The sequence below is a fragment of the Pholcus phalangioides genome, unplaced genomic scaffold (assembly GCF_987345545.1).
Source record: "Pholcus phalangioides strain wild (caught in Gottingen) unplaced genomic scaffold, Ppha-v1.0 ptg000039l_1, whole genome shotgun sequence".
NCBI classification, from domain to species: Eukaryota; Metazoa; Arthropoda; class Arachnida; order Araneae; family Pholcidae; genus Pholcus; species Pholcus phalangioides.
Window position 1 is genome coordinate 27,097,695 of NW_028301625.1, and position 16,354 is coordinate 27,114,048.

General features: G+C 34.1%; 1 protein-coding gene across 3 annotated transcripts in view; it reads left to right on the plus strand.

Moving 5' to 3' along the window:
- Positions 1-16,354, plus strand: part of LOC149065784 (histone-lysine N-methyltransferase 2C-like) — a 385,748-nt gene that overhangs the window by 30,839 nt on the left and 338,555 nt on the right. For all 3 annotated transcript variants that reach the window (XM_089253606.1, XM_089253607.1, XM_089253608.1), the window contains one exon: positions 7,085-7,224. In XM_089253606.1, the coding sequence (XP_089109732.1) occupies positions 7,085-7,224 (140 nt within the window). The remainder of the gene's footprint in view (positions 1-7,084; positions 7,225-16,354) is intronic.

The window sequence follows — 16,354 nt, forward strand, 5'->3', positions numbered from 1 at the left end:
TTGTGTCTAGAATCAAGCATATTTTTCTTTCTTCTTTTGAAAAATTTCTGGTCAATGTTTTTCAACTATAAGCTGAAAATTTCTTGGTTGATCCAACCTTTTCTGCTAAATGTGTAGGTCACCAGTTAAGTTTTCACGTGCTTGAAACAGTGTAGTGTTTGATATTTTCCTCTGGCAAACATAACTTTTCAGAACCATCCATATTGCAACCAATGAAAAGGAAGATAATTCTCTCCTTACTCATTTTTTTTTCTGGAACAGTTTCAATTTTTTAAGGTTAATGTTCTGTCTGGCAGAGCTTTTAAAAAACAAACCTGCCTTATTAGCATTGAAGATGCCTTTGAGAGCATAGTGTTCTGATAATGATGATCATTTATCAGCAAAAAATATTTGACAGTTTCTTGTCGAAGGACCTCAAGAGGAACTGACTGCTGCTTGTGACTCATGGTGACTGGACAAGCATCTAGCAATACATAGCATGTTCACAGTGCAGTAGCATGACACAAAAAGGTAAAGATGGATGAGGCAGCAAATTTTGTACAATCACAACATTTAATGACTGAAAACCTGACATTAAATACAACATTAACATGAATAATAATTACAGAGATGATTACACAACAAGACGTTCAACATCCAACTATAGACGACATGAAGAAAAATTGTGTGCAAACAGCTTTTTTCCTTCCTCTCGAATGAAAGTCTGTTCCATAGCACCATCTATAGTCTTAAATCATCAACAGCTGTTGAAAACAAGACAACAAGCTGACTGAGAGATAAGAGTGTGCAAGTCACTCCCACTTTTACATACGCTTGGGGGCAATAAAGACTTCTCCCCGATGACCACCAAGATCGTGGCTCCTATTGTCTAGCGCAGCTGTTCTCAACCTTTTTTTGCCGATGGCCCCCTTTCAATCATTTCATTCCTGTGGCCCCCTTGTGACCATGATTAATTTCTCCCCCCCCCCCCGCCGTTTTCCCGTTAAAAAACAATTGTTCGAATATTGTTTGAAGTATAAATATGTGTTTGAATTTAATTTATATGAAAATAACAAAAAAAAAAAACAAAATAAAAATAATACAACACAGTAAAAAAATATGTATAATAAATTATTTTCAATCAATGTAAACATTGCGCTTGAAGATGGCATGTCATCAAGTTACTGTACAGGATGAAGTTTTAATTATTTACAATTTAGTTTTTCTTGGGTAAATTTGAATTTGGGTGAATCAGAAATTATAAATAATCAGATTTCAAATAAAAAATTATCGGTTTATTGATTATAATTCCGATACGGTGAGATTTACATTCATTGTGAAAATCTGATGCCTCGTTGAATGACAAGCTATCTCCCAAATGGCTTTTTGGTTCATAATGTGACACCTCTCCCACAGGCAAACGAAGCAATGTGTGAGTCGGCTTAAACACAACACAATATTTCAATATTTTACAGACACTACTATATGTAATGTACAGGGTGCATAGATAACAAGACGTATGATATTTTACTGGCAAACCGCATTCACCCTACAGGAACACTTTCAATTAGAAAAACTATCCAAATAACGTGTAATACTCAGATATGCCATTCGTGTTGCAAGGGGGTGTATAGTTATTAAAATTACAATGCTAACTTTTTATACAGACACTGTGTGCACACAAAGTTGTTGCCTCATCTCTTCTGATGCCAACAAAACGGTTTTATCTGCATTTAACATTGGTTTTTTGGTTGGTTGTCTTCAAATAAATAAAGTGACACTTTTATATACAAATACATTCATCTCGAAACTTTATAATTATTGATAACATAATCTTATCATAAGGGCTCTGATTTTTATGACCTAAAGAAGAAACAATAGTTGCTAATAACTTATCAGCAACAACGTATCATCTTTAGGTCACAAAAATCAGAGCCCTACTTAGGAGAAATTGGATGAGAACACACACAAAAAAATAATCATTGTGCTTGTTTTCATGAAATTCTTAAAAATTTTGATACTTCATGTGCTAAATTTCATCTTTTAACTACTCAAATCCTTATGCTCAGCGTTGAAATATCCTTCCAACCAATCGAAAATCAGTCAAATCTTTAAGTTAATGTAGGAAAAAGTAGTAAATAGTAGTTGTAATTAAATTGGGGAAAAATTGCAAAAAATATATTCTATGTATTTTGTTTGAAATTAAATTTTTTTGTTCTCTTGTAATAAATTTCTTCATGGCCCCCTTTATCAGCATACAGGTATACTTATATACATTCATCTCGAAACCTTATAATTGTAATTATACATTCATCTCAAAACCTTATAATTGTAATTACACATTCATCTCAAAACCTTATACTTATTGATAACACAAGCTTGTGAAAAGGGCTGGCTCTGATTTTTATGACCTAAAGAAGTAACTTAATAGCTAATAACTTATCAGCAACAAAGTTTCATCTTTAGGTAAAAATCAGAGCCCTACTTATGAGAAATTGGTTTCACACACGCAAAAAAATCATTGTGCTTGTTTTCGTGAAACTTGTTTTTAAAAAAAAATGTTAATATTTCTAGTGTTGAATTTCATCTTTCAACTACTCAAATCCTTATGCTCGGCATTGAAATATCCTGCCAACCAATCAAAAATCAATCAAATCTTCATGTTAATGTTACTTAAATAGGGGGAAAAGTGCGAAAGAAAATATTCTATGAATTTTGTTTGAAATTCTTAATTCCTAAAGAATTCTTTCTTCCCCCTATGATACCAAGAATTCTTTTCATGTTAAGTGGGTTCATGTTAGCGAGGTTCAACTGTAATGCAGTGAAATCTTTATATAACGATACTCCATGAGAAAAGAAAAATACTATTGTGAAATGATTATCACTATATACAGAGAGCAACACATTATCGCATGCAATTAAATTTATGCTGTTGTTGAGATCACCTCTGTGCCTACACACATTTTTATTACCACTAAAAAATTTATATAATGCACAACAAGAAAGTGAGTCTCTTGGGCTTGTGCTGAGAACCATCTTTCAATCAGTAGCCTCTTAACCCAATGATGTCATATTTAAATATCCTTAGAGTTGACTGAGTAATCAGATTTAAATCCCCTCGCAGCATGGTTGGGGCATATATATATATATACATACAACTGGATGATGCCCAGAGGACGTTTTATGATTTATATGTTAAAAAATCGCATGACAACTTCAGGGCGTCAAATGATTCGAATGGGTTAATGAATGGGCCCTGGGGAGGTTCCTCAAGTCAAACAAGTTCCTCATTAGTACATATAAATAAAATATATATGCTTTTTAATTTCATTTTTCATTAAAAAAAATAAATGCAGTCCCAAAGAATGCTTGGGCCTGGCATGTACACTCGTTAAGACAGTTGTAATCATGTGATGCTCGACAGGCAATACTGATAGCCACAGCATCTTATAGGTTGGACCTCATGTAGAGGGCTCTGAAAACCTACTACTGGTATTCAATTGAGCATCACCAATATTCATTGAGGGCATCACTGTGTGCTGTCAATATTGGATGGTGAAACAAGTGTGTCTAGTTCTTTCCTTTCTTGTTGATATTAATATGTACCTATTCTGTGCTAAGAAGTAGTTCTTTTCGAAATGATTCTAGGAAGCCATTGATAAATTATGACTGCGACGTGGATGATAAATAAATGAGCCATAGTTGGCAAAAGTTTCAGAACCACTGCCTTACATGATAATCACACCATTTTCTTTCAGTTTTAAAGGATATTTCATGTCAGTTTCTTTTTTGACATTTCCTTTTCCTTAGTGTTATTGTCTATCTTTGTGTAAAACATTCTTTGAGATCCCATAAGCTGTTGAATAAAATGAAATGGTCACATCTTTTTTTAATGTCTGTAAAATAATTAAAGTAATTTACTTCAACCAGTCATCATAGTTGGGTATGACCCTATGCTGAAATGTTAAAAGTACCCTGATGAGTGATCATATCAACATAATTTTTTCTCTTCAGAATCCACATGACCGTCATCAGAATTTGTGTCATTATTATATTGAGTGAACCCAAAAACTAGAGAACAAGAATCAGCACAACCAATAACAAGAAAGAAGTTAGATTACAAACAAAAAAGCTCCTAAGTGACTTTTTGGTTTATTAAGGATGGCCTTTAGTCTATGAATACCTCCTGCTATACATTTGTTTGTATGTAGAGGGTGTCTATTAATAAAGTTTGTCTGTACCATAGAATTTTGAGAATATCTAATTTTTTTGACTGCTCTTCCAATTTATGATCAAATTGCACAATTTTTTTATGAGAGAACTGGGTACCTTAATAACATATTGAGAAGTTTTAAAAAATTCAATTTTAATGTACATTTTTCTTTGCAATTGAAAATTCATTAAAATTTAAATTGTGATTTAAATTTCCAATTAATTTTTCATTAATATAAATTAACTATTTAATCAAAATAATTAGCAATTATGGTTTTGGCAAACCTTGTGTCATATGAAAAAAAAAATTTAAGAAAAACTTTTTTTTCTTATTTTTAAATTTATTTGTTCATGGTTTAGAAGAAAATTTCCAGATTGTAAAACAAGACAAATTTTAAATATTTCATTTTTGAAAAGTCATAAAAAATTGAATCTATTTGTAAACAAATTTTAAAAAATACTGTGGCCCCCTCTCTGTCATTAAACTTTTTAATTTCCAACAATGTTAATTTCATACAAAAATTTCTATGGAAATTCATTGAAAATTTTTTTTAAGTATTCAACATTTGTCAAAAATGAGTTAATGAAGAGATTGAAGGGAAATAGTTAGCCAGTTAAGATCATTTCTTGAGAAAACACATATGGCATGATTTCACCAACCGCACAAGATTTGTCTGCTTATGCTCCATAGCAAGGAATGTATATATCTTCAGCAGAACCAAATGCTTTGACTGTGGTTTTTAAGTAATGAATATGCTGTTATATTATCTAAAGCTTTCATGGCCAGAGTTGGATTCAGTGCATAACACTTCCAGGCTAATTGGGCCATCGTCTCAGAAAAACTTTCCCCCCCTCATGTTCTTTTGCTTTTATAGCTTAACTATATTTATATTGATATTTTAGGTGTCTGGTTCAATCAGGTTTTTAGTTGCTGTTAGAAGAGGACTTTTTTTTTGGTGTGGGGGGGGGGGCTATTCATCAGAAGCATTCATTTCATTTTCTTACCATTTTTACGGATACCTTGATGTAGGTAGTAATGTGGCATGAAATATGTTTTGCTATTAATTAATGTATTGCTAGTACTTGAACATTGGGTTAGCCATTCAGAAAACATTTTTAGATTTTTTTGTGATGTATTCATTTTCTGCAATATTAATGTGTGAATTTTGCTATTTTCTCAAGTGACCCAATAACTTCATTAAGAAGCTTAATATAACTTCACGCAGTGATACTTATACGCTGGATATTATAAGTAGTAACTGATAAAATAGGGATTGGGATAGACAAGCACTCTCTACCAATATTGAACAGTGTACACCTGTCCAATATAGTATAAGAAACCCTGTCAGAAAATAAACAAAATAATTTTTAAAAAAACTAGAATATATATATATATATATATATATATATATATGCCATCTATACATCATTTAAAGAATTTCGTCTTAAAAGAGAGAAAATTTAAATCATTCCTGTATGATTGAGCACGCTACTACACTGATCATTCGTGAATGGTGGGAGCATGCTGAGTGTTAAAGGACACTTTTCCTTATTTCCAATTTTTTAAGTGCATTAAAAATCATTTAACCTTCTATGGTTCACCCCCTTAAAGAAGTACTATTTTATACAAATCTGTATTTGAATAAGTGCTGTTAAAAGATTTTCAACAAGAAAACACAGCCCATTAAGTTATTGTAGATTAGTGTAGTCAAATATACACTAGATACTTAGGGGTAAATATTGTATATAGTGGTGGTGATAGAAAAAAAAAGTACACACTAATACTAACATTTTAATGTAATATTTAGCATAATATTTTACACGTATCGTTTCCCTGTAAGTGACTGCCTTTACCTCATCAACCGTCCATTGTAGAGGTATGATTCCGATTTAAAAAATGCTTAATAGGCATTCAAAAATTACCCTGTACTAGTTTTGAGAGTGAAAATACAGTGTGCAAAAAAATCTAAATTTTTATATGCCCCCCGCTTTAACTTCCAATTATAAAGTTGTTGCCCTGTTTCTCCTGATGCCAACAAAAAAAAATTCCATCTTTCTAAGTGCAATATCCACAGATATATTGAAATTCCAAAAATGGGAGAAATTTGAAAAAGAACAGTGTTAAATTTACCCGTATTTAACATTTGTTCTTTCCCAAATTTCCTTCGTTTTTTGCTTACGGGACATGCAAATGTAATTATTACTATTTTGACATCAAAGGAAATCTCTGTTAACAAGAAATGGATAATGGACTACTCACTTAGAAGGGGTACCTAAACACTCGCTCTATATTTGAATATACATGTACATTTTGAGACACAAAATATATATGAACATTTTTAATTTAAAAAAAGTTAAATCTTGTTTAGTGATGTTCTTCCTTGAATTTTGTATCCAATTCCCTCAACTTGGTACAATTTTAGAAATCTTTGAACATGTGAAATTTCAACTTATTTAAAAAATGATCTCAACAATAACTCATTCTAAAAAAATGCCTGTACTGCAATAAAGTTAAAAATGTATTTTCTAAAACAAAAAATTTTTTTTGACCACATACAGTATGTTTGCCATGTAAAAAACTGTAGCTTCATTCATTCACAAAACTAATTTTATATACAAAACTCTTTCTTAGAAATTTTATTTTTTAATTTGCAATATTTTTCTTCTCTCCACCTCCAATAAACTTTGAATAGTACATACAAATATTTTCTCTGTTTTCTTGATGACATTTTTTTTGCTTTAAAACATATTTTTTATTTGAATAGAGATGTTGTCATGAAAGTTCATATAGGGAAAAAGGAATATTTTTATAATAGTCTATTTTGATTAATTTCATCATAAATGAGAGAGAAATGTATGTCGAGAAAGCTAAGGATTATTGATGTACTTTTAGATATCCTGGTCGTTCCAGAGCTCGTGCCAGGAAAATTAATCGACATTTATTTGCTCCATCTACTTCTGAGCTGATTAAAGGGTCTGTAAACAAGGATGACACTGGATATAATTGCGATACTAGAGAATTATTTCTTTCTGGTTAGTAAATTTTTATTTTTTTTATAATTGGAACTAATTATGCATGAAATTCATTCTTGTTTGAATTTAGTGCTTTTAAGAATTTTTACTCCTTGACTGATTTTTTTATTCAGATTATGAGGCTCCGTGGCTGCTCAAGGAAAATATTTAAAAACAGTTAATATGGAAAAAAATAATTATAAATATAAGTAATAAAAATAAATGAATAATTTTGATGGAGAAATAAAAAATAGGCCTACAGGGCTCTGGTCCTCCGAAATGTGAGAAAAACAGCAAAAAAAGGGCAAAAGATGGCCAAATCTATTGTGCTATCACTTTGGTCCCCCCCCCCCCCCCCCCGAACAAAATTTCTGGCTATGCCCCTGGAAAAAGTTGAGAACTGTGGATCCAAGTAATTGATATAGGATAACTATACTTTCACAAAAAGTCAGAAACTCTCAATAGTTATAAAAATATATTGAATGCTATTAATTTACTTTACCTTTATAAAACATAAATGACCACAAAACTATTTTGTTTGTAAATTTTAGTTTTCTTTTCTTTTGGATGCTCTTAAACATTGCACAAAGCACAAAAACTTCAAGTTGATTTAGAAAATGAAACATGCAATATTTGAGTTTCAGCAATGGTATTTTCCTCTAACATGTCTAGAGTCTGCAAGTGTTGGCTTAGGGACCGCTGTTGCTTTCTTATATTTATTTTTGTCCTTTTTATGAAAAAATTCTATATATATATATATATATATATAGGGGCCGTTCAAGTATTACGTAAGCAAATTTTTATTCATTTTTGACCCCCCTCCCCCTGTCAGCAAAAGTAAGCAAAACGCTGACCCCCCCTCCCTTGTCAGCAAAATTTTGTCATCAGCTCTGCATCTCTGAAACCTAACGCATATTGATGGGATCAGAGACGTACCCGGGGGTTGGGCATAGGGGGGGTTCTCTCGTGCCCCCTTTCCACGATCAAAAATTTATTTTTTTAATGCAAAAAAATTTTTTTTTTAAATTGAAATTTTAAAAGGAAATACCTTTGTATGTGTTATTATAATCAATTTCTGTTAATTTCAATGTTATTTGAAGGCTATGAACTCAAAGTTTATCTTTAATAAATTCATCGCGACCCACCCTCTAAGCCATGTAAAGATAAATCACATAAAGTTCCTTGGCCCGTGGACCAAATATGGCCCTGGGGGTTATCTGATGCGGCCTGCCATGTTCAAACCTAATTTTGTAAAAATGAACTAAGCAGTACATTTACAGATAGCTTGATTGTCCCATGGTACAATTCCAGAACATTTAAGCGGCCCGTGGCCCATTTTCAGATCACTTAAATGACCCGAGACACAGTTCCAGAACACTTAAGCGATCCATGACACATTTAGAGATCCCTTGAGTGACATGTGACTTGGTTTTAGAGCACTTGAGTGGCCCCCAGTGCGGTTCTACATTACTCAAATTACCCGCGGCACATTCTCAGATTATTCAAGTGATGTGTGTCGCATTTCCAGAGCACTTAAGCGGCCCGGACACATTTCCAGATCACTTGGATCCGCGAAACATTTAGAGATCACTAAAGTGGCTCTGTAGGGCACTTATCAATAGAGGGAGGGGCGATGTTACTTCAATTGCCCACAAACTATCGAAAGGTTTTTCTCGTTTTTGGCACGCCGAGTAAGATGCCATTAAAAATATTTCATATTTTCATAAAAAGTGGTTGATGAGGTAAGCATTATCCAAACCCCCCTCCCCCCTTGTCATCAAAAGTCAGCAAATCCGAAACCCCCTCCCCCCCCATCGATGATGACGTAATACTTGAACGGCCCCATATATAATTGTTTTTCTGTGTGTGTGTATTCTCTATACTAATCTACAATTTTAGATCGATTGTCACCAAAATTTGCATATATATACCAAATGGGACCCGACTTACATGATAGGCTACTTTAAAATTTCATCAGAGCAGGGCAAATGCCCCAAAAACTGTCTGGCAACAATGGTTTTTGAGCCTCAACAATCACTTTCCGAACATTTACTTTGGTTGCCATGTTTCCCTAGCAATGCGTTTCAGATGTGTATATGCCTTTACAATGGTTTGTCATTTCTTTAACGCTGCCAGTATATGTATAATAGTTTATGCTTTTATAATGGTTTGCTGCATTTTCAATACTCCCAGTAATGAGGCTTTTTGAATAGACGTCATAATCATCATCAGCATCGCTTTGAGGATCAGGCAAAGGGTAATCCTCATAGAAATCAGTGTTAAAATTGCCGATTTTACTGTAGAAATGTGGAAATTTAGTGGGGTTTTTCTGTCACATCAATAATTTTAAAAATTGTATTGAATTCTCGATTTTTGAAATATTGAGTTTGTTTAGAGATATACGAAGCGCAGGAGATTAAATATGAAGTAATTAGCCAGACCTACTTTTGAGTTGAATATCCATGCTATAACATTTATTTCAATGTATAAAATATGATACAAGTATGATATATGTATGATATAAGTATTTATTTATATCTTCTCAAGCATGAAAATTAATGTCTCTGTATTTTCTTTTGATGTTCAACTGCATAAATTCATGTAGTTTAAGGTGTTTTAAAATTAATTATGGGCTCGTAAAAAGTACATCGAAAAAATTCCACAGCTTTAATTAAGCATTTTTGGAAGCTGAAACAGGCAGATGGGTAACTTGACATTCAAGGGGGGAGGGTGAATCGAAATACTTAGTGCCCCTTAAAAAAGGGAAAAAAATATATTCATTTCTATACGTTTCTTTAAATACAGATTTGTTTCTTTCATTAGTTGCCATATTGGTTAACTTAGACACGGTTTGTATGTCCCTAAAAGAAAGAGGGAGATATCTAGTGATCCAAAAAGCCTTGTTGAAGAAACCCCGGGCAGCACCGGATATTATAGCTTGTGTGTATATATATATATGTGTGTGTGTGTGTGTGTAATTTAATTCTCTACTTCTTCACCAATGTTTGTATCCATAAGGCCAGGGCTGGCACCAGGCATAAAGTGATGAGATGGCCACCCAGGGCTGCATTTTTTATTACAGATTTATTATGACGGTGTTTTCACTCACACACACACACAAATTTTTACATATCAAAATAATTTTGAAGAGAAAGCACAAGTGAATAAATAAGCGCAGGTGAACACAATACTTTTCAGTGTTGAAATGCAATTCATTTCTTTGCTATTCAATGCTTGATTTTTCAAAAAATGCTCAACACTTCTCTTTTCTTGCACTTTTAAAAAGTGCAGCGTATCTCTGGAGAAGCTGGTTTCTGAAAAAAAATTAGGTTTCTCCTCTTTCTTGTCAAGGATATTTTCACTCTTAATCAACATTTTTCCTATTGACCTTCCTTTCTTTAGTCGAATCCTACAGCATAAGTTTGGATTCCTTGTTCATCTTCTTACAAATGCCTCTTCGAGCCAACACTGTACTAGAAAAATCTCTGGGGTGGTGCTGTTTCGGATCTGCAATATTCTGACTGCCCATTTCTGTATACCTATATCTGTTCCCTATATTAGGGGTTTCCAGCATAAAGTTCCTCGCCAAACCCATGATAGTTATAAGGCTTTTCCAGAATCCTTGATGATAATTCTACAGAACTCAAACAAATTTTTGAATATTTATCCCAAAAAAGTGTGTCCCTACTGCCATCTCAATATCATCATAGCCACAGGACAAAATTAAATAGGGCTCAGGCACCACCTCTTAATTCTGTGGTGTTTGGTCAGAACATAACTCCAAAATTACAGTCTTGCGGTATAAGTATTTCCATTGTCACTTAAAAATCGAAAATAAAGCATACACACAAATACAAATATCATATCAAAAATCATACTAATTATAGTATCAAATCAAAATATCATACATCAGCATGTTGTTATCTGTACACACCTATTTGTGTACTTATCTCACTTGTAATCCCCGAAGCAGAATGTTTATCACTGTTCTGCGACGAGCCCCTCAGCTGACTGGAAATGTTCTGCGGTAAAAATCCACATACATGTAATAATGTTTTTTTGCACTTTTTCCTAAAACTCTTCCAACATGTTCTGCAGTAGCTCTAATTGTTCTGCGATGTACGTCACAGATTTTAGCACATTCTGCTTTGTGGCTTCTAATTAGCTATAGTTAGCAAGACTTACTTTTATATCAAAAAGCCATTTTTTGGGGGGTATGTTCTGACCAAACACCACAGAATTTACATATTTATTGTAATAAATCATTGTGCCAGATCTTATCACAGGAAGCTTCTATTCAACTGAGGTTCTTGCGTGACCCCCACAATGGTATGGGTCTGGCAGGGCTCCTGCCCGGGAGCCAGAAATTATTATCAGATGTGTGCTAGATTCTCTTTTTATTTTTCACACTACAAATTCATAATTGGGGGGGGGGCATGAAAAGTCTGACATGGGAGCTTACCAAACATCTCATCCTAGGGGCCCCACCACGGGATGTGAGGACATCGTCTCTGTACCATGCCCAGTTGAACTCATGGTTGGCACTCACGAGGTTGAAGCCCTGACAGCTTATTGGGAGCCATATTCACGAATCAAGAACTTTGATTATAACCATCAGCAGGAAAAAAGCACTTGTACAAGAAGTCTGATATATGGCTTTAACTAAATAATAATGATGTTAATCAATGACTCATAGTGTTTTCATCTGAGTTGTCGGCAAATATCTCCTGAGTACAAAATCAAGCATCTATCCTCAACATTAAACCTTTTTTGTCTCTCCGGACACAGTTTCTGGAAGTCTGTCTAGACTTTTTTGTAGGGTCCTGTTTTTGTGAAAATTTTCTTTAATTTTGTGAAAAATAAGTAATTTCGGGGGAAGCAAAATAATCTAGTTAATTAATCACAAAAGAGATGAAAGACCAAATTTTTATGATCTCATTAATTTGTATTTTGTGAAGGGTCTGTTTCATGGATCCAGAATTTTGTTAAGGGTCTGGAAAATTAATTGAAACTCAAATTTCAGCTGGACAGACCCCTGGTTTTTTTTCTAATACCATAGTTGAATGGAACAAACTCCCCCACGATCTGATTTCTTGTCAAATATTACTAAGTATCTATATGTAAATCTACCGTGTCCTCTTGTATAAGCCTTTGAAAAGGCCAACAATAGGCCTGTTACATAGATAAATAAAAAATAGTTTGAGTTAAACACCATGACCCCCACAAGGGTGGGGTTGTCGGTGCTCTAGTATGGGGCTGGGACAAATCTCTGTTTTTGCACTATAAATTCATTAGAGAGGAGGTCCCACCAAAGATTTCAGTCTGGGGGGGGGAAGGGGCTAGCTACAGGATGGAGAGGGGGCATGATAAGCACTAAGATGCTCGCAGGGAATGGAAATTTTTTTATTCTTTACATCAATTTTATCCTCTTTTTTTCCCACATAGAGGGCACATTGTCTTTTATTTCACCTGCAGACCTCTTGTTTTTTTTGTGCACACAATTTCGATATCTGTACGGAATGACAGAATAACGCTGCCTTATACTATAGAGGGATTTTTTTTTTTGTGCATCAAAAACTCTGTATACAGAAGCATTCTCAATCATTCTCAGACTCTAAATGTCCATATTTTGTAATCTTATTTACCATAAAAAAAATGATGTCTTTCTTACAAGGGAAGAATCTTAAGGGAAAGTCTTCAAAATGTTTTAAAAAATTGCCTCTGATTTTACTCATTTAAATATGCACAAAAATATAAAAAAAAATCCAGCAGAATGGGTCACTCAAAAAATTTTAAATGTTCATATTTTGAACACCAATAGAGACCCAGAATGAATTTGAAAATTCTGCAACCCTACGGTTTTAGAGTGACATCATTCAAACAACTATGTATATGATCACGAACAGCACACACAAAGAGAAAAAATTAGTTTCTAGAAGAGGAAAGCTAGAGGGGAAAAAGAGAGCTGCAGTATGAAAAGAATTTTTTTATAGATGAGACAGATCTCACTAAGAAGCATGAGGGGTGATATGCATCCAACTGTTTTCTTGTTTTTTTTTTGTACCTTTATTAATTGCACTCCGCTGCTAATTTTTCTGTGTTTATGTGTTTTTGGGCGAGATGAATGTACTTGAATTTTTTCATAACTTTTTAAGGGCGGCACCTTGGGACCTTTTCCCTTGTTAGTTAGTTTTTCCACACCACACATAACAAATAAACATGTAAAAATAAAATTTTATCAGTAAATATATGCCTGCTAGGAAAATATTGAAAACCATTATACAGTACAGTATCATATTACATATGATACACACATCGATGAACTGGAACCCCTTCCGCCACCTATCAAATAAAACTGTTATAATTCTTTGATTGAAATAAACGACCTGATTTTGATTAATACAAATACAACGCCACAACAGGCGAAATGCCCAACGAGGTGGCTGAGAAAAAGATGCCCATAAAAATATGGATGTCATATATTTCAAAAATACAGCAACCCAATTAAAAATGCAATTAACAAAAATTATAAACAATATATACACTTGATAAAATTTTATACAATGCCCATAAAGAATACTTATGGTTGTATTATTCTAAGTATGAATAGCTTCTCGATTTACCCCAACATGTTTATCGTATTTCTTTTTGAACGTGTCAATTGTGTTACAATTTACTACCTCCGGGGGTAAGCTATTCCATTTATTAACCCTATTAAAGAAAAATTCCCTGCGACACCATAACCTTGCATTGTCCCTCACCAATCGATACTGGTGTCCCCTTGTAAAATGAGCCGCATGAAAAAAGTGATATGATATGATAGTAAAAATTTTATAAGCAATAATAATAGCTGAGTTATCAATTTTGTCTCTAAATTTAAACAGTTGCTATTTCTATTTTTGTGTAGTAAAAAAAACAGTAGTAAAACTTGCGAAGTGTAGCCATCCTTCGCTTTCATATTCTTTTTGATTACAATCATAAAAAACTTTGTACGGCTGAATGAGTTAAAGAACTACATTTTTTTAGGTAGTGCTGAGCTTATTGCCCCCTCCCCAGTCCCTCTGGAAGCAGTCCCTTGGAGGGCTGCACTTTGTGAGTTTTACCACACACAAATAACAACTGTTAAAATTTAGGGGTAAACTTCATAATTTAACTAATATTATTACCTATAAAATATTAACAAACATTTGATATTGCTTTTTTCATGCAGGACATTAATCAAAATCTTGTCGCTTATTTCAATCGAAGAAGAATTTTAACAATTTTATTGGATAGATGGCTGAAGGTGTTCCAGTTCATATGTATTACTTGCATGTAATACAGGGCTATTCCAAATTCATGGGACGAACTTTGAGAGGTGATATAAGACACTTGAACAGGCATTTTAACTGTAGAATGTGCAGTTGAATCGCAATAGCAAAAGCAGTAGAGGGTATTTTTAGAGAGTGCTCAACAGCACTTCACCAAAAACGAATGGCATTTTCTGACAGATTTGCTGTGATATGTACTATCAACCATTCGAGGGTGCATATGCACCTTCAGATTGGATTGGAGTTTGTTTTTTATTGGTGCAATGACCATCAAGGTTATGCTACGCCAAACAATGGTATAATTTGCGTTGCTTGAGTTGCACTATGAGAAGATTTACCACATTGAAATACCTTATATCTTGGTCACAAGCATTGGCATATGCAGGCCGCGCAGCACTCTTATTTTTCCTACTTTTTTTATTTTTTAGAAATACCCTCCTATTTTCCTACTTTTGCTGCAATCGTCTTTTTTTACCTTTATTCTCTCGTACTATTCCTATTTTATCCCTCCCTTCTTTTTTTTTACAACCAATATCTCACTAGAGAAACCGCAAAATGTGACTGCTTTTTAACCCTCTCTTTTTGAGTTTTATTCCCATCACAACTAGCTACTGAAAAAGAAGAAAAAAAATTAAAAATTTCAGTTCCACCGAAGTAGGGGATGATGACGAGCATATGTTTTTGCCGCCACGACTTAGTCAAAGTGCTAAAGCAAATTTATTTCGCGGATCAATTGTTGTAAATAAGAAACAAAAAAAGGGAAGAGGGAGGGGTGGGCTGTTCACACACAAGAGAGATTTCATGAGAGACTAGGTTTCTCTTCCAGGATACCATAACAAGCGTTCATCATTAAAGCCAGGTTTTCCTAGGAGTAGGCTTTTTGCACCGCATGAACCGAACTGGATCAGTTTGAGTCAGCAGAAATGTGTTACGTAATCACGCTACGCATTTGTATTTTCCTAGCTTGGCGCATCAGCTCAGGACTTTTATATAGTATACGACCCGCAGCTACTCTGTCGTCTGCATGCTCTGGTTTGTAGGGAAGGGAAAGAGAACACAACAAAAGTGAAGAGAAAATCAGTGAAATGCGTGACGCATGACATATTTAACTCCTCCGGAAGCAGTCTGCCAATCACGTCCAACATAAAGTGCTGTCGTGAGCCGTATTGCACTCTGTAGAAAGATACTGCTTTACTTATTGGTGAGTAGACGGCATGTAATTACGCTGGGTAATTCACGTTGAGTGCGAGAGGCACAGAAAGCCTGCTCCCAGGAAAACCTGGCGTTACTGGACAGAGCCCGAACTACGTCTGGTTTTACAGGATGGAGGAGGGGGAAAATGAGCCGATTAGCTGCTAGCTGAACTCAGTTTTTTTTAACCTTCGGAAAATAACTTTCGGGTGTCTTTATGTTAGTGGTCATTCAAGTATTACGTCAACATCGATGGGGATGGGGTTTTCGATTTGTTGACTTTTGATGACAAGAGGGATGGCATCTTACTCGGTACACTAAAAAGTAAAACTTTTCACTACTTTGTGGGCACCTGAACTAACATTCTCCCTTTTGAGTCCCCTACAGAGCCATTTTATTGATCTCTAAATACTTAGCGGATCCAAGTGATCTGGAAATGTGTCGCGGGCCACTCAAGTAGTCTGGACCTGTGCCGTGCATTATAAAAGTGATCCTAGCCTTCAAAAATAGCATTGAAATTAACAAATTGATTATAATAACTAATTACTTATAATATATTGTTTCAAAATTTTAATTCTTTTAAAAAATATTTTTTTGCATTTAAAAAATACATTTTTGATCATCTGAGGGTTCAAAAGGTTGCGTTAAGT